Source organism: Mytilus californianus, unplaced genomic scaffold, assembly GCF_021869535.1.
Source record: "Mytilus californianus isolate M0D057914Y unplaced genomic scaffold, xbMytCali1.0.p SCAF_7, whole genome shotgun sequence".
NCBI lineage: Eukaryota > Metazoa > Mollusca > Bivalvia > Mytilida > Mytilidae > Mytilus > Mytilus californianus.
In genome coordinates, this window is record NW_026262723.1 from 102,783,253 (window position 1) to 102,802,217 (window position 18,965).

At 31.2% G+C, this 18,965-nt stretch overlaps 1 protein-coding gene across 5 annotated transcripts in view; it reads right to left on the bottom strand.

Annotated features, from left to right (window-relative positions):
• Positions 1–18,965, bottom strand: part of LOC127707980 (stress-activated protein kinase JNK-like) — a 31,568-nt gene that overhangs the window by 5,260 nt on the left and 7,343 nt on the right. For 2 of the 5 annotated variants that reach the window (XM_052212758.1, XM_052212759.1), the window contains exons 3-11: positions 15,263–15,392; positions 13,355–13,413; positions 8,503–8,641; positions 6,979–7,144; positions 6,305–6,376; positions 5,358–5,698; positions 3,349–3,412; positions 2,728–2,793; positions 2,294–2,350 (exon numbers count right to left, since the gene is read on the bottom strand). In XM_052212758.1, coding sequence (XP_052068718.1) covers positions 2,304–2,350; positions 2,728–2,793; positions 3,349–3,412; positions 5,358–5,698; positions 6,305–6,376; positions 6,979–7,144; positions 8,503–8,641; positions 13,355–13,413; positions 15,263–15,392 — 1,084 coding nt within the window. In that variant the 3' untranslated portion in view covers positions 2,294–2,303. The remainder of the gene's footprint in view (positions 1–2,293; positions 2,351–2,727; positions 2,794–3,348; positions 3,413–5,357; positions 5,699–6,304; positions 6,377–6,978; positions 7,145–8,502; positions 8,642–13,354; positions 13,414–15,262; positions 15,393–18,965) is intronic. The other 3 variants (XM_052212756.1, XM_052212757.1, XM_052212760.1) reach the window with 2 other exon arrangements.

Here is an 18,965-nt window from a genome sequence, read left to right on the forward strand (position 1 = left end):
CAGTATTTATTTCATCACAATTAGCATAAAAAAGCTCCAAACTATGACTTAGATTCTTTAAATAAGGCCCAATTAAGTAATAAATTATTATTCTGTAATAGGACATGATATAAGAAATCTGAGTTACAGCATTAAAACTTGCATCCTGCACTTATTAATGCAAAATAAAACTACTTGATTGCTGCAGTACTGAAAGACCGAATTTAAATCATAAGAAATTTAACAATGCAATTTCTTCTAGTAAAACTTCTTTTTTTTATTGCATAAAACAATGACCTTCATGCATATAAATGCATCAAGCTTTCAACATGTGTAACTTTATATTGTAATGCATTTTTCAAGGAAAAATATATTTCAATGCTCCTTTGTTCACTATATAAAATAAATGTGATGTCAATAAAAACAACAGATTTACAGTGGTTTTTGATCATTGTTGAAGGTCATACCTTGACTTATTGTTGCTTACATCCACATAATTAGTTCTCTGGTGGGAAAATTGTCTCATTGGCAATCGTACCACATTTCCTTATTTTTATATTAGAGAAATTACATACAAATTACAATCTACATGCAGTTTCTAAAATTTGTAAATCAGTTGCCGAGTTAGATTATAAAATAAAAGTAATCTGTGCCAATTTTCAGATTATCAAATAACATAAAAATATCAATGACAACCATTTCTACATAAGCCTAGTTTTTCATGATACATTGCTGTATATTCAAGCAAAACTAAAGGAAACTAAAGCTGAGCCTCCAGTATTTTCTTCATTATGTATGGTCAAAATATTTTGGTAAATAGGCACATTAATTCCACTTATTGTTGTTATAACTCAGTGTTCTCCCAAGGCTGTTTTAGCACATCAATTCTAGGTTCTTATCATGCTATCTACATTCACAAGGATGCTAAAAAATGTCACCCTTCCCTTTTTAACAACAAAACAGTTATTGACAAATTCACAATTAAATGGCTTAACTTGACAGCTTTGAAGTCAATCACACTATTAATTACACCCCTGGTCCTGCATTTTTATTTAAAATATACTCCAGAAAGTTATCTTTGATGACAAAAATTTATGTAATCATATAATTAAAAGAAGCTATATCAACGAACATTCCCTTGAATGATTTTAATTTTCTTAGAACCAGTTGTTGGCATGATACGGGTTATGTTCTTCTCATATATTTTATGATGGTATGATACTAAACCCCCAACGGGAGGGATTGTGCTTGATTTTCATATGATGAAGATATAATCTTTTAATCAGTTAAATTGAGGTCTGGAGCTGGCATGTCAGTAACTGCTAGAAGTCCTTTGTTAATTTATGTATCATTGTCATTTTGCTTAGTTTCTTTTGTTACCTATTCTAACATTGGACTCAGACTATATTTCAACTGAGTTTTACTGTGAGTATTGCTATGTGTTTGTTTATTCTACATTGGCTAGAGGTATAGGGGGAGGGTTGAGATCTCACAAAACATGTTTAACCCCGCCGCATTTTTGTGCCTGTCCCAAGTCAGGAGCCTCTGGCCTTTGTTAGTCTTGTATGTTTTTTAATTTTAGTTCATTTATATGTTTTGGAGTTGTGACATCCATTTTCACTGAACTAGTACACATTTTTATTTAGGGGCCAGCTGAGGCCCGCCTCCGGGTGCGGGATTTTCTTGCTGTGTTGGACCCATTGGTGGCCTTCGGCTGTTTTCTGCTCTTTGGTCGGGTTGTTGTCTCTTTGACACATTCCCCTTTCCATTCTCAATTTAAAAAAATAAGTTATTGAAAATATTCCAATGTTCTTGGAGATGGCAAAGGTTAATAGCCCTATAATTATAATAGTAGTAATAACATATACAGGCATGAGAGCACCAGATGGATGCCCTATATTTCTTTATCGATCCTCTTTCAAATAAGTGACGTTGTGATTGGCTTAATGCTGTCACATGGTGACCCTCTTTGGATCCTTAGGGGGTCTGTCGCAAATGATATTACTTATAATGTCCTGCCCTCTGCTTTGCGTGGGGGACAAAAATAAGGAAGATGTGGTATGCTTGCCAATGGAACCTAGCTCCACTAAAGATGTAAACATCTGTCAATAATTAGAGGAAGCAGCTTTGACATTCAGCTGAAGCATCACATAGACTGTGAGTTAACTTTCAAATCTAACAGGTTTAGCAAACTTAAAATAATTAAAGAAATGGAAGACATGCTGAAAAGGTAGAAGATAAAAAAAAAAAAAAGTGGAAAATATTTAAGCAAACGCCACAATAAGCAGAATGCACCATTTTCCTTTGTACTTACATACAGTTTACTAATGCTCAATGGATAATGAAAACTCCTGAATTTTTGTCTCTCCCTCTTTACATAATCATAAATACATTATAATTTGATTTTCAACATTTCATGTTACACAATACTTTACATAAAAATAAGAAAGGCTTCAATGAGAGAAACATCATAGATGGAAACATTTACCCTGGAAATTTTATTGTGAATGTGATGGGTGCCAAAATTTCTAGGGAGAACACTGGTATTGTCAGGGAAATAGTATTTCTGATAAAATTTATCTGACTCGGAAAATTATCAGAACTCCCCAAGGGTCAATATTTTAAATATGTTTAATTTTATAAACAGGGATATGGAATGTTATTAAACTTTTTCAATAAAGAAAACAATTGTATACAAAACATGAAACAAATTGGTTCTTGTGCTTTCATTTGCTGTAAATGTCTTACCGTTTTGCATAGCTGATTTTTTCTTTTCCTTTTTACCATATGTAATGACAGCATTGTAAATCAAGTCTAAAACAAAGATAAATTTAATTAATAAATATGGCAAATAATAACCGGATAGGTAGTAAAACTACAGTAGACTCTTGTTATCTTGAAATTGAGTCAACAGGAGTTTGACACAAGGGGAGTTCAAGTGAAACCAATCAAAGGAAGAAAACTAATTTGGCACAAGATAAAACCAGCATTGCATATCCTGATCATACATTGTATTTGTGGACATTAATACAAATCACGTTCCTTTAGAAAGTGATTTCATTTCTGTGCTGGATTATATGCTGTATATTTCAAATATTAATTTTATTCAATTTAAATTTTTATGTTCTGTTTTAAAACAAAATATACAATGAAGTAAGTTTATTTGAACAATACATGTTTTATAGACTCAAGTGAAACAAGTTTTAAAAAAAATTCTTTTGAATTCTTTTAGAATGGATGAACATGACATCAATTGTCAGATTCCAGGTAAGTAGTAATCATCCCTTTTTAGAACATTCACATTTAGCATGTATAAACTTATTTGTTAAAACAACTCTTATAAAATTGTACAAGATATATATGACTGACCTTTCCATTCATCGACTGTGTGCTCTTGTTCATCAACTGTATGATCGTATGGTTGTGGCGCAGGCTATAATTTAAATAAGTAAACAAAGATTATGAAAAGTCTAAAGCTTATATTTATAAACACCATACCAAAATAAAAGCTGGAAAGTCTATTTTATTTTTCACAAAGTCTTTAAAAGTTTTATAATTTTGATAGTATTTTCCTCTAAGTATTATATTGCAATAAAATATGTATTACCTGTTTATGAAAATAAATAACTTGACACAACATACAAAACACATTTTATGATAAATTTAACCACTTCAGATTTAATAGAACGTTTTAATTACTTTTGAACTATAGTAACCAGACGCACACCTGTGCCAGTATTAATCACCTGGTGAAAAATATCCTGTCTGCTAATGAGGACAAATATTTGCAAATACTAGTTTGTGTTACTGTTCATTTTTGTAATTTAAATGTTTAATCTAGGTCCTATAGTTCTTGAGATAACAACCAAAACTGCATAAAAACAATAAAAACCAACATTTCATTGGCAATCATTGCAACAGGTTGTCATATTTTTTCTGATATTTTCAGGGTAAACATATCCTGTTGTGCTGATATCTTTTTTTAGGAATTTAGGCTTCTAACATCTAGCAACAATAGTTTTCATGATAACAGCCAATAACTAAAAGGGATATTCCAGGGGCAATAACCCCAATACAAGTTGTTAGATTTTTCAGGGATGATACATCTTGTCTTACTGGTAATTTTTGCAATTTACACTTTTAACCTTAAAGATAATAGTAAAAAGCTGTGAACTTTGGTAAAAACGTACATTTCAGGGGCAATAATACCATAAAGAGTCTTCAGATTTTTCAGAATTTTTTTCAGGTAAACAAAGCCTGTTGTGCTGACCATTTAGCCTAGTCAGTTTTTCTCTAATTGTTTTGTTTTTAAAATATTAGCCCAAACTGTAGTTTGACCCCTATGTTTTATTTTTAGCCACAGAGGCCATGTTGGTTGATCAACCTAGACGAAAAAATCTCAAACTTCATAATGAACATTCTATACTCTATAGATAAAGCTGACAAACCTTGGTTTCAATCCTCTTAGCAGTTTCAGAGAAGATTTGTAAAGAAAAATTTATGGAGGACAGGTGATGGACCTCTGGACAAAAGACGCAAAGTGATGACAAAAGCTCAAATTGCCCTTTGGGCCTGGTGAGTTAAAAACATTCAACTTGTTGCAATGATTTAAACTATTATGTTGTGTAAACAAAGCTCATGTTACGAAACAACAAATTTGTTAAAGGATTACTCAAATAGTTATTAGCATTTGCAAAATAATATGTTATGCATGAAACAGATTTACATCTTGCACAAAGAATGAAAAATCTAATAAAGTGTCTTGATGGATAAAATGGCTGCAGCAGAATCATGATTTTTCCATTGATTAAAGTTCATAAATAAAAGGCATGAAACAATAACAAAACCAAAATATTAGTCCAGAAATTTTTGGTGTGAATCTTTTTTTGACAATTTTGAGTATGTACCAGATACACTATCAAACTCACTGAACTTGACCACCATTTTGATCAGTGGTACTTTTACGCTCTGATGTTACAGATTATAAAGGTGTTTAGATATATAACAGGTTAAAATTATAACCTTACCAATATATACTGAAGGAAGGATAAATAAGTTCTAAACACCTTGTACATTGTAATTTTCTGATTAGTTTTTAAGAAGAGCTTTTCAAAATCTGCATGCAAAATAAAATTAATATAGGCAAGCTATGCAAAAGAAAAGTGGATATGTCTGGTAGCAGCAAAACTTCCACCATAACTTCAATGTAACTGATATTTAAAAAAAATGTATTCATATAATATAAATTTCATTAACCAGTGTCAAATACTTGACCATTTTATTCCAAATAAGATCAATAACAACATGCAGATTTTGCAACAAAATACCATTAATGGTTAAATACCAGGCTCATGCTTAAAATGTGAACTTTAACTCACCGCATGAGCTTCACCGACATGGACACTCACCCCATTGACCTCACTTTCATCATACCATACATGTATATAAGGATGCATTAAAGCTTCATCAACAGAAATTCTCTTTTCAGGATCCACAACAAGCATTTTGGATAATAAATCTCTTGCCATACTCGCCCGTAAACCTGGATGTTCAGTACTGTCTTGTGGAAATATCACATCAGGGAAAAGTCTATCAAAGTTATACCCTGCATATCGTGGCCGGTTTTCTACATAGTTCCTAACTGTAGGTTGCAATCGTTGCATAAATTCCTTAGAAGGTGTCCCTAATTGTTCAATAATTTTATTCCACTGATCAATATCTGTACAATTATTAAAGAAATACATGGAAATTATGACGCATGAATCTGGCTGTGAATTTCCACAAATGTGCACCAACCTTTTTTCACAAACTGTTTCCAATATAAGTTTATATGGTAAATCATTTCACACTTTGCTGAATTTAAAATTTGAAGGGGAATTTAGTGGTGTGACAGATTTCTGGAGTTAAAAAAAAGTGTTGTTTTGAAAGTATATGAATTATACAAATAGACCTTTTGTAGGTATAGTTTTTGTCAAAACAATACATAAAACATAAGGAAACAGAGGTATATGAAAGAAACGGCTGTCCACCTAGTGGTACTATGAAATTTTAGAGGAACTCGGCCACTGATAAGATGTATAAAAAAAAATTGTTACTTGTATTTTGCAATGTAAAAGAATGCAGTACAACATCATTGATATATCAGTAAATTATGGATTTACATATGAAAAAAATGTGTCAGGATGCCCTCGCAATTAGCCATAGGTACCATGAACTTCAACTGTTACTCACAATTATACACTAATAAAGGAAAAAATAATCATAATAGACCAATGTCTGATGGCATAATGAAATAGAATAAGTCTTGTTTTATTGATTAGGATACGATCACTTCCTGGAAACATGACAGCTCCTCTGATCAGTTCTGCCATTATACAACCTACACTCCATATATCAACTGAAATAAACAAAAGTAACTACAACATCAAAAGTCATATTTCTTTTCATATTTACTTTAAAATATCTGATGGTCAGAATAAAAAAGTTAGGCATATCATAATTCCATCATTTCAACATATAATATCTTTGATGGTTGCTAACATTGCATGAAAGCAAAAAGTCTACCACCAGGTATATCTGGACAAGGGCCTGCCAGTTTAAAACTGACATTTTTAATTGAGTTACCTTTGTAGACATTTAATGCTGAATTTTAATGGACATGATATTTTTTATGTTCTGCTGTTTTGATACTATATAAATTTATTATTCTTCTATGCATTAATTTCTGTCGCTTAAATGGGCATAGATGATTTCACTTTCCGCTGAATTGGTTTGAAAATCTGGCGCTAAAATGGGTCACACTTTAGCGCTAAAATGTCCTCTGCCGATGTTGACCTCTAGATGTCTTTTGTTTTGTGAAGAAAAATATGTTATTCACCTAAAAAATAATTACAGGTTTACTATTGAGAAGCATTTTCATTAGAATGGAAGAAAAGAGATCTATCTTATTTTTCAATCATAATACAGAATCTATAATAAGGATATAGATCATCGTCCTACCATTTTCTTTGTATCCCATGCCTAAAATGACTTCAGGTGCCCTATAATATCTTGTGACTACATAAGGAGTCATCATAAAACCTGTCCCTTGTGTCCTTGCTAGTCCAAAGTCCAGTATCTTTAATGTACAGTCTGACTTCACAACAATATTACTTGGTTTTAAGTCCTGAAATCAAAGAAATTAATGTTTAAAAGACAAACTTCTGATAACTTTTTTGCAATTACTTTCAGTTACTCAGACAGATATTGAAGTAGTATACTGTGAAAGTACTTTTATTTGTTGGGTACCAATTTTCATGGTTTTTGTGGATGGCTTTTTCCACAAATTTAAGTGTCAAACGAAATATAACAATTGTTGACTAAATCAAGACATAGATGGAAAGATCCCCATGTTGGTTTGACTTCATGGATATGGGCATTATTGATTTAATCTTGAAAATACATCGAATATAAGCAAACACACTATCAACTATAATTACAACTTCAGATAGGATTTTAAAAATCCTTAAAAAAACCTAAACTCTACGACTTTTAACATTTCTATTTTCATAAAAATAATAGTTTTGATCGATGAGAGTCAGATTTCCGGTGATGATATGCCAGATGATAAAGTGTTCATTTTATCTACTCATAATTCTCATACGTAAATAAAATCATATTGGGCTTGCTTTTTTTATTTCAAAAGAATTAAATTCTACAATTCAAAATATATTTGTAGCGTTTTCCTATGTAACCATTTTCTTTAAGTGATATGTTTACGGCCCAATTAACGCCTTTGATGATCGTTAATCTGTTGATCTCAGGTTAATTAGTGTCATTATTTCTGATTTCACGTGTGCAACAATTAAAATGTTTACTTTGCAATATCCTTCAATTGAGACAATTTGTAAGCATAGCTTATATCCGAAAGCAATTGTTTTATAAAACACTGCTTTTCAAACACATTGAATCAACTTTGTAAAATGAAAAATTTCGTGTAAAATATGTTTTTATGTATATTCCGCACACCCATAATGCAGAATCAGAATGAATAACAAATTAGGTTTCTGACTTAATTCTTTATTATGCAATGATGCTACATGAAGAAAAAAATGAAATTTGTAATGACCATAATATTTTGATATTTATCAATAAATATTCTATTAAAAGAATATTGCACATAAATCATCTTAATATCTTTAAGGAAGATAATTAAAGAATTTGAAAAGATATCAATGTGCCCTCTGATTTGTCAAAAAAAAAAAAAAAAAACATGGTGAAAATGTAAAATCAACTATTTATCTTATTTGTTGCTTGTAGTACTGTATTATCTGCACTCCTGTCTGCCAATTTGAATTTTTTAATAATTGCCTGAATTTGGTAGAGCTTTTGATCGATGGTCAGACTATTTTGACATAAAATATAAGGTATCTTATTATGATTTTTTTTTTTTTTATGTATAAGGGTTTGTCTAAATGCATCCAATATAATTGTATTATGCTGTCCGTTTTATAATACTTCTTATTAGTAATACATTATAGTTACCCTATGAATAATACCAGCAGAATGAAGATGTTTGATACCACACAGTATCTGGTACAACAAGTAGGACATTCTATCATGGTCTAGGTCCATGTTAATCACTTGGCACAAATTGGCATCCATTAATTCCATCACAAGATATCTGTTAAACAAAGAAGGCAGAAATATCAACTATAATGATAATGCAAATGTTCACATAATTGATATTTCCTAGGACCTTAACTTTCGTTTTCATTTGTTTTTGTACTCAATAGAGAAATAATATCAGCTTTATCAAAATCGTTTTGGAACTACTTACAAGTCAGTTAATCCCTTTTTTTTCATTTCAAAAGGGGGCATACCTCAAAACAAAATTTTTATCGTTTCTATTTTCTTTTGGTTTTTGTGTAGTTACTGTCTACAGAAAAGCAAGTATTTCTTATTGTTTCACAAACATTTTCATAATAATCTGTATTACACAAAAAAGGCAATGTACAAAAGTAAATAAATTAATAGTTATAGGTTTCATAATGAGTGAGAATTGGTTATTGCTTGATATTAAATCGAGTTATTTAATTTTAATATAATTATAAACGAGTCTTTGGCAAGTTTATTATTACTATTCAAATTAAATAAAGTGAGTTGATATCAAGCGATATCCAATTCTCACGAGTTGTTAAACCTATTTTTCTTCTGGTGAACCTTCTTATTGTGTAAAATGAAAAATTCTGTGAATTGTTGATCTAGTCTTTTGCACATACCTGTATGACTTCATATGTCCTGTTCTGGGATCTAACTTTAAAGGGATAGTAGTTACCATTTTGATAAAATTATGACCAAGTTTTAAAGCTGGTAAAATCAAAGATATGTACTAAAATTTCACATGAAGATTGCTGGAATGTTTACATAAACTACAGAAGTGTTAATAATTGATAATTAATATCATGTTGCGTGCCTTTTCATCTCAATAATTATGCATCAGATTTACTTCCCAAACTTTCCCTACACAGCGAGTGAAATGACCCAGATATAAATAGATATGAACATGTGCATTTTGTTTTCTAATGTATTTGATAATTTCTTTAAATCAAACGTACATTTTTGACACCATTTATCAAATTATGTAAATGGCAAAATGTAACAAAAGCCTGCATATTATTCAAACCCAACGTTCTCAAACAATGCCGACAATATATACATGTGTTTGTGAATTGAATTGGGGCCATCATGAAGGATACACAGGAAGAATAATATTAAATTGTATGAAGTTGATTTTTAATTTTTGCTAAGTTGGGAGATCACTGCCCTTAAATTAATAAAGATATCTTGGACAATAACGATTTGAACATGTCACGATTTGTTTTCATGTGATCTGGAATAATTTTAATGAAAAATGTAGCTACTATCTGTTTAACATCAGACATTTTAAATTTTTTTATATGCCTCAGAATGTAATAAAATGTGCCAAAAAGAAGATTTTCAGGTGAAAAGTGTGAGTGTTTTGTGTATTTTTGAAGAAATCACATATGTGGGTTGCCATGGGCGAAATGTACATCGTCTTAACCTTTGAAAGTCATCAATGAACTTACGAATAGCCAATGGAAATGTCATAATATCGTCTCATGATGCTGTATAAGCCAATCAAATTAACACAGTTTTTGTATCAATCACACTTCCTGCAGTGTGATACAAGAAATATCTCTTCATACAAGAAATAGATTATAGGCCACAACCATGATAAGGGAACTTCTTTTACCTACATTCTATATCACTTTTGAGCTGTTTTTATATATGTTTACTCGGTTTGTTCTGACATTTTTGAAACTTACAAAGTGTTTCTTAAAAAAAAATCTCTTGTTGATTGATTGTTGGTTGCTTAACATCCAATGGCAAATATTTCATGCATGCTCAAGACGAGAACAAATCAACAATAAATACAATAGGTAGGTCCTGTAATAGAGGCAGTCCGGGATGAAGGTCAGGAAAATTTTAGACTGCCACGGGAAAATGAGGGTATATTGGATAGGGACCCAAATTTAGCCTTACAACAGGCCACCTACGGACCCCTCAAAGAGTTGTTGCAAGGGTTCTTAATGTGCAAAGAGCGTGGCACTCTCTTTACACGAGGCATCAGATTTAAAATCTCTTGTTGAAGATCATACCACTATAAGGTCAAGTAAGTGCCTGTTCCAAGGCAGAAGCCTTGAACTCACTAACAGCATATTTTTTTGTCTATTTACAATAAAATGCTTCGCTGGGCGCAGCTTGATACGACCGCAGAGGTCGAACCCTGAACAGTTGAGGCAAGTATGGACACAACATTCAAGCTTGATACAGCTCTGAATTTGGATTGTGATTAAATATTTGACACAGCATAGGTTTCTGACACAGAAAGAATGTGGTCTAAGAACTTGAATTTTTTTAATTTACCTATTATGGTCCAATGTCCAAAATCAAAATACATGGTTAGATTCAGCATATCAAAGAACCCCATATATTCAATTTTTGTTGAAATCAAACAAAGTTTAATTTTGGACCCCAACTTGGACAAACTTGAAAACTGGGCCCATAATCAAAAATCTAAACACATGTTTAGATTCAGCATATCAAAGAACCCCAAGAATTCATTTTTTGTTAAAATCGAACTAAGTTCAATTTTGGACCCTTTGGACCTTAATGTAGACCAATTTAAAAAACGGGACCCAAAATTAAAAATCTAAATACACGGTTAGATTTGGAATATCAAAGAACCCCAATAATTCAATTTTTGATGAAATCAAACCAAGTTTAATTTTGGACCCTTTTGACCTCAATATGAACCAATTTGATAGCGGGGCCCACAAATAAAAAATAAAATCTAAATACATGGTTAGATTCAGCATATCAAAGAACCCCATATATTCAATTTTTGTTGAAATAAAAAAAAGTTTAATTTTGGACCCCAATTTGGACCAACTTGAAAACTGGGCCAAAAATCTAAAATCTAAATACATGTTTAGATTCAGCATATCAAAGAACCCCATATATTCAATTTTTGTTGAAATCAAACAAAAAACAGTTTAATTTTAGACCCCAACTTGGACCAACTTGAAAACTGGGCCCATAATCAAAAATCTAAACACATGTTTAGATTCAGCATATCAAAGAACCCCAAGAATTCAATTTTTGTTAAAATCAAACTAAGTTTAATTTTGGACCCTTTGGACTTTAATGTAGACAAATTTAAAAAACAGGACCCAAAATTAAAAATCTAAATACACGGTTAGATTTGGCATATCAAAGAACCCCAATAATTCAATTTTTTATGAAATCAAACGAAGTTTAATTTTGGACCCTTTTGACCTCAATATGAACCAATTTGATAGCGGGGTCCACAAATAAAAAATCTAAATACATGGTTAGATTCAGAATATCAAAGAACCCCATATATTCAATTTTTGTTAAAATCAAACAAAGTTTAAATTTGGACCCCAATTTGGACAAACTTGAAAACTGGGCCAAAAATCAAAAATTTAAATACATGTTTAGATTCAGCATATCAAAGAACCCCATATATTCAATTTTTGTTAAAATCAAACAAAGTTTAATTTTGGACCCTTTGGACCTTAATGTAGACCAATTTGAAAACTGGACCCAAAATTAAAAATCTAAATACACGGTTAGATTCGGCATAACAAATAAATAAATGTGGTCAAAGATTTTACAAATCTAATGCGCCATACTGTGCAATTAAATATTACTTCTTGAAATTTTTCAATATTTGAAATTTGAAAAAAAAAAAATATTTGAAGAATAATTCTTTTTAATTTCTGACATCTGAAATGAGAAAAAATTGACCCCCCACAATTTCTTTTAACCCCCCCCCTTTTTTCCCCCAAAAAATTCTTTCCCTCAAGATATGGTCATAATCTCAATCAAATTTCCAATGGAGTTTGCAACCATAATTACCCATTTAAATTTACCATAGTGCTAACTTAATCTATTTTATAATAGAATTTAAAATATAGTGTCAAATCTTTCATATGGATTTTTTTGTAAAAAAAAAAGATGCAACATTTGCAGATATTTTTACTGGTCTTCCTTTATAAATATGCATTTCTTTAAACACAATTTAAAAGCAGTGTAAGGGAAGTAACCAGAACGTTGTATTTGGATTACCTCCCTTACACTGTTTTAAATTATCTTAATTGTTCATTAACCATTACTTTATACATAATTTAAAAGCAGTGTAAGTGAGATAATTTCAATGATGTATTTGATTTATCTCCCTTACACTGCTTTAAATTATGTTTTGTACTAAAGTATTTGTCCATTAACCAGGACAACCTTGTTTTTCCCCCTTTTTTGCCCCTAATTCCTAAACGGTTTGAGCCATAACCCCCCAAAGCAAATCCTAACCATCCCTTTGTGGTATGGAAACTTGTAGTATAATTTCAGAGAGATCCATACACCGTTCCACAGTTATTGTCTGGAAACTAGAAAATGCTTATTTTTGGCCCCTTTTTGGCCCCCAATTCCTTAACTGTTGGTACCATAACCCCCAAAAGCAATCCCCACCTTCCTTTTGTGGTATTGAACCTTATGGTAAAATTTCAAAGAGATCCATTCACTTAAACTAAAGTTAGAGTGCGAAAACCAATGTGTCTTCGGACGACGACGACGACGACGCCAACGTCATACCAATATACGACAGCAAAAATTTTTTGCAGTCGTATAAAAATGGAATAAACAGATATTGAGTTTTCTCTTTTGAATTCTTGGCACTGTGAAAAGTTCAGGTGATTCAGAGATGAGAGTGCACAACAATAAAATATAATTAAATTCTATAAGACATGAATTTACAAATTAAATACAATTGTTCTGAAACAAAACTTACACATCTTGGAATTCTTCTAATGACTTTTGAGGTGTGAAAACATTTAACAAACCAATAATCTAAAATACAAATATCAATTTGTTATCAATATGTTAAACTTGGCAATAGATTATTGTGCATGCATATATATATTTAATTTCTCATTATAGATCTATTCTATAATCTAGTTAAAACTGTTTTGTTCTTCCTTAATTTCATTCTCTTTTTTCATGTTTTTGCATTCTTCTCTGCAGTCAATTAAAATTATGCAACTGCACCAAAAATATTCTGTTACAGGGTTCATTTGGTACGAGTCACTTAAAATGAACAAAAGAAATTCCAGCACAGTGTCTTAGTGCATGAAATAATCTTGTCTCTGTCAGGGACTTACATCAGTAACAGCACTGTAGTATTTACTCAATAACATTTGTATCTATGTGTCATGAGTGTACCACAAATATCAACTTCAGTTCAGTAGGTAATGTAACTAGTGATGGAAGATAACCTTGTAATGTATACAAATGTACAGAGTGCACTTCTAATTTTGTTGTATATATGTTCATTTGATACAGATTTCTCTGTCAATCAGAGATCACATGTCACAAAAAATTGTTTAATGCACAAAAACTATTTCAATATAAAATAAATAGTACAATTTCCATTTTTGCTTTTTGTCACTGAATGTAGTTTTTTAATGCCTAACAAAGTTTATACAAATGTACAGTATGCATTGCAAGAAAAAAAAAATAACATTTAAAATTTACTAAATCTCGAAGAGTACATGGTAATTAAACTAAAATCTTTCTAGATAAACAAAACCAATAAGAAATGATTTGTAACAGAAAACCTATATTTTACTTGTCAACTTTATTATGAAAGCACATGTACAGTCTATATAAACATGTTAGTTGTATAATTGATTACATTTGTATACTGAGTAGACCCTAGTTTCTACAGAATGCTTACATTTAAATCTATATACTGTCAAAGTACTTTTATTCGTGGGGTACAAATTTTTGTGGTTTTCGTGGATGGCTTTATCCACAAATTTTAGTGTCCAACGAAATATAGCAACTGTTGTCCAAATCAAGGCACAGTAAGATCCCCATGTAGGAGCATGTCAACTACATGGATACGGGCATATAAACTAGAGAATACATCGAATATCAGCAAACGCACTATGAACTATATACAACTGCAGGCAGGATTTTACCATTTAATCTTTAAAAAACATAAACTGTAGGACTTTAACCTTTAAATTCTCATAAAGAAATATTTTTGATCGATGAAAGTCGATTTCTGGTGATGATATGCTATGATGAAGTAATCATTTTATCTCCTCATAATTCTCATACGGAAAAAAATAATTTCATTTTAGGCTTGCTTTTCATAAGAATTCATTCAACAATTCAGAGTACATTTATAGCATTTGTTTATGTAACCGTTTTCTTTAAGTGACATGTTTTTTGCCCAATTAACACCTTTGATGATCTTTAATCTGTTGATCCTTTGATCTCGGGTTAATTAGTGTCATCACTTCTGATTACACGTGTGCAACAATTCAAATGTTTACTTTGCAATTTCTTTCAATCGAGACAATTTGTAAGCATAGATGAACCAGCTTATTTCCGAAAGTAATTATTTTATTTCAAATTTGTTGAATGTTGTCAGTTATGAAAGACAAACAAGTTAGTGAAGATGAACACCTTATTTTGCAATGTCCACAAATCATTATAAAACAACAAATGACTATTATAAAGAATCTTCGTTTCTGATGGTTTCAAATTCTTCACGATTTTTTTCCCTCAAAAAACTAAAATCCATGAATTTAAGAACCAACGAACATGTAACTTTTGCTCAAACCACGAAAATTGATACCCACAAATAAAAGTACTTTCACGGTATTTACAATGTATATAAGAAACTTACATTCTTATGGTTAACTAAATCCATGAGGACAAACTCTCTGTATGCTCTCTTGGCATGAGTTACATTTTGGAAGGGTCGGCTCAGTTTCTTTATGGCAACATTTGTCTGAGTGACAGTATCACAAGCAGCACTGGAAACATATTTTAAAACTTCAAAGATTTGTGAAGATCAATGTTAACTGCCTTATCACATGAATATATGTTTGAAAGGACTTTTAAATAAACATGTTAAAATAAAAATGGACCTCAGTGTTCTACCCCACGATTTTATGGTGGTACCAAAGTGGTATCTGAACAGATTTTATAATAGAATAATATTATAATTGTGGTGCTATAATTTCAGGAATCAGTGTTATTTTAAACATCAAGGTGCTATCTGAAGTTGTTGGGGAGAACATTTTCCCTCTGTAGATTCTGACCAAACATTTTGTAAAAGAATAACTCGTGGCTTCAAAAAGCCTGAATTTCTAATTTGAAACATGTAAAGCTAAAAACATTTACTGAATGAAAGAATTGTGCATTTATACTAAAATTTATTTCTAAAAGCAAACCTTTAAATATTACATATATTTCCCATGTAAATCTATGAAAAACTGCTAAATTGATATTGACTCTTTAGAAAATCAAGTGGATTTAGTTTTTTTTTTATTATTGTTTTTAGTACATACATGTGTAGTAGCAGATGGTGACATGCATGTTGTGATATGGTACATGTACTATGAAACTTCATGTCAGTCTGCACATACCACAATCGTAGCCATTTTGGCTTTCAGATAAGAATAATCATAAATTGTATCTGGTCTATTTAGAACTATATTCTCCTGGATTTTATTTCACATGATCCTATGAAAAACTATAAATATCCTATTGTGGTATATATATATATGTAAACCTCAGATCTGTGTACGGCCTCAAATCCGTGTCCGTTTCTCAAATCTGTGCCCCATCGTGACGTCAATAGCTAATCTATGTCCGTTAAAAAAGATACTTTTATGTTTTCTTAAGTTATTTCCCATAACTCAATGTTAAGTTGGGATGTGTTCTGCATGTATGTGTTTAACAATTTTACATGCGTGTGTAATTATTGTACGATTTACATTTTATTGAAAAACTACAACATTTTCAAATTGTTTGCTTTTCTTGATCCATTGTTTAATTGTTCTGTAGTAGTTATCGTTACTTCCCTTTATTCATTACATATTGATAACAAATACGAAATATAAGTTAATAAACAACCTCAGACAAAATGGCATCTGTATACAAGCAACTAAAGATACGTGTATGGCCTTCAACAATGAATTGAACATATTCTGTATCGTAATCTGTAAACACATGCACCTATTTGTTCAATGTTTCAATATATAGGTACCACATAAAAATGTTTAGGGTATAATTTATTGCCGGTTTAGCAACGACATTTTGTGCCACTATCTTCTTGAAAAAGGTTTTTTTCTGGTGAAACTATTCCGGTTTCGAATCTATGTATTTTTTTAAAATCCATTGTGTACCATGACATCAACATTCAACAACCACAACATAATTCTGTGTACAAATTATTGGCATAACGAGCAGAGCATACATGTTACTTTATTAATGTGCCTTCAAGAATGAAACTACACATATGTTTTTACTTGATTACGTCTTGCTATGTCTTACGTCACCACATTTCGATAAAGGACATAGATTTGTGACAAAAATGGCTATAGATTTGATTTAATAAATGACATAGATTTGAGACAATACAGGACATAGATTTGAGACAATAAAAGACATAGATTTGAGACAATAAAGGACATAAATTTGGAACGTCTATGACGCAATATTAAAAAGGACATAGATTTGCGGAAAGGACATAGATTTGAGGCTTACATATACATATATGTAGCCATCTTGGATTTCAGATTATAATTATAAATTCTATGTGGGCCATTCATGTAAAATATCAATCCGCTCCATGCAATCTGTGAGAAGGTTTTTGATAAGTATGTTACAATGTGATTTCCATGTGTATTACATAGCGTTGAGTGTTCTTTACAAGGCTATTTTTTATCATAGGGATAGTGATGAGAGTTCTTTACAAGGCTATGTTTGATCATAGGGAAAATATTATAAATTTGATGTTGTACATTTTATACATCCCTTAAAACAGATTTGGTTGGGGTATTTTCAGTTTAAAGGTTCTATGGTTTGAGAGATGATGCAGATGGATTCAAAGTGATGATAGATGATCACATAACCCAACTTCAGACAAAAAGGTTGACAATACTATTTGATAACTTATTCTATTTTTTCATAACATTTTTACTAAGTTGTATTGAACATTATGTTCATACTTGACTTTTATACTAATGTATGCCATGTATATATTTGCATTTTTTGTTTATGCTTTTTCTATGATGAGGGCCTCAGGGAAGATTAGTTATATAGCTAACTGTGTAACCCTCTTAAAATAAAGTATTGTTGTTGTTGTTGTTGTTATAGCTCGCTTGAATTAAATGTATAGCAACAATATAAAGTGGGTTACCATCAATTCATGAATCACTGAATGTTTTAAAATGGCATAATTCTTTCAACCAATTTTCATCCAGTCCTCATTTTAAAACTTAACTCAGCAGTGTGCTATTAAGGAATATAATATGTCAATACATTTATGTTTTAAAGAATTTACTTAGAGCTAGAAACAGCAGTTCACTTAAAAATTTATTTGGTAATAATTCTACTATTCCTACAATGACAGAAACATGTTTCTCAGTTACAGAGAGACTATTGCTAAATTTGTGTCTAATTCTTAAAAATATGTTTAAACAAGTTAAAACTATGTGAAAATATGTTTAAACAAGTTAAAACTATGCAAAAATATGAAAATTTTGGTCAAATCAAAGTCAAAGATTTCATGTTATTATCTAACCATTAAGTAAATTTAAAAATAACAAAAAACAAGTGTACATGTCCATATGACACCTGCCCCACTAGCACTATCACGTAACAAAAAAACAAGTGTATGTGTCCATTTGACACCTGCCCCACTAGCACTATCACATAACAAAACAAGAGGCTGTCAGAGTGACAGCAAACCAGATTTTTTAACATTTATTTGTCCTGGCATTTTCAATATCACAAGGACCATAACCCCTGAACGGTAAAAGTGACAATCATCAATACTGAACTTGACCTCCATTTTGTCATCAGTAACAACATATTAAAATTTGAAAAGCTTTGGTTAAACAGTTCATGAGTAACAGCACCGACATGACTGGAATCACCATTTTTCAATCTTAAGAACCCCAACTCCTGAACGATAAAAGTGAAAATCATCAATATTGAACTTGACCACCATTTTGACATCAGTAACAACATATTAAAATTTTAAAAGCTGTGGTTGAACGGTTCACGAATTAAAGCATGGACACGACTGGAAACACCATTTTTCAATCTTTCAAGAACAATAACTCCTTAACGGTGAAAGTGATAATCGTCAATATCGAACTTGACCTCCATTTTGTCATCAGTAACAACATATAAAAATTTGAAAAGCTTTGGTTGAACGGTTCATGAGTAAATGCATGGACACTGTTTGGCAGCCGCCCGCCCATATGCCCACCAGCCCACTGTACATCCCCAAATCAATAACCGATTTTTACTTCGTAAATCCGGTTAAAAAACAAGTGAATGTGTATATATGACACCTGCCCCACTACCACTAT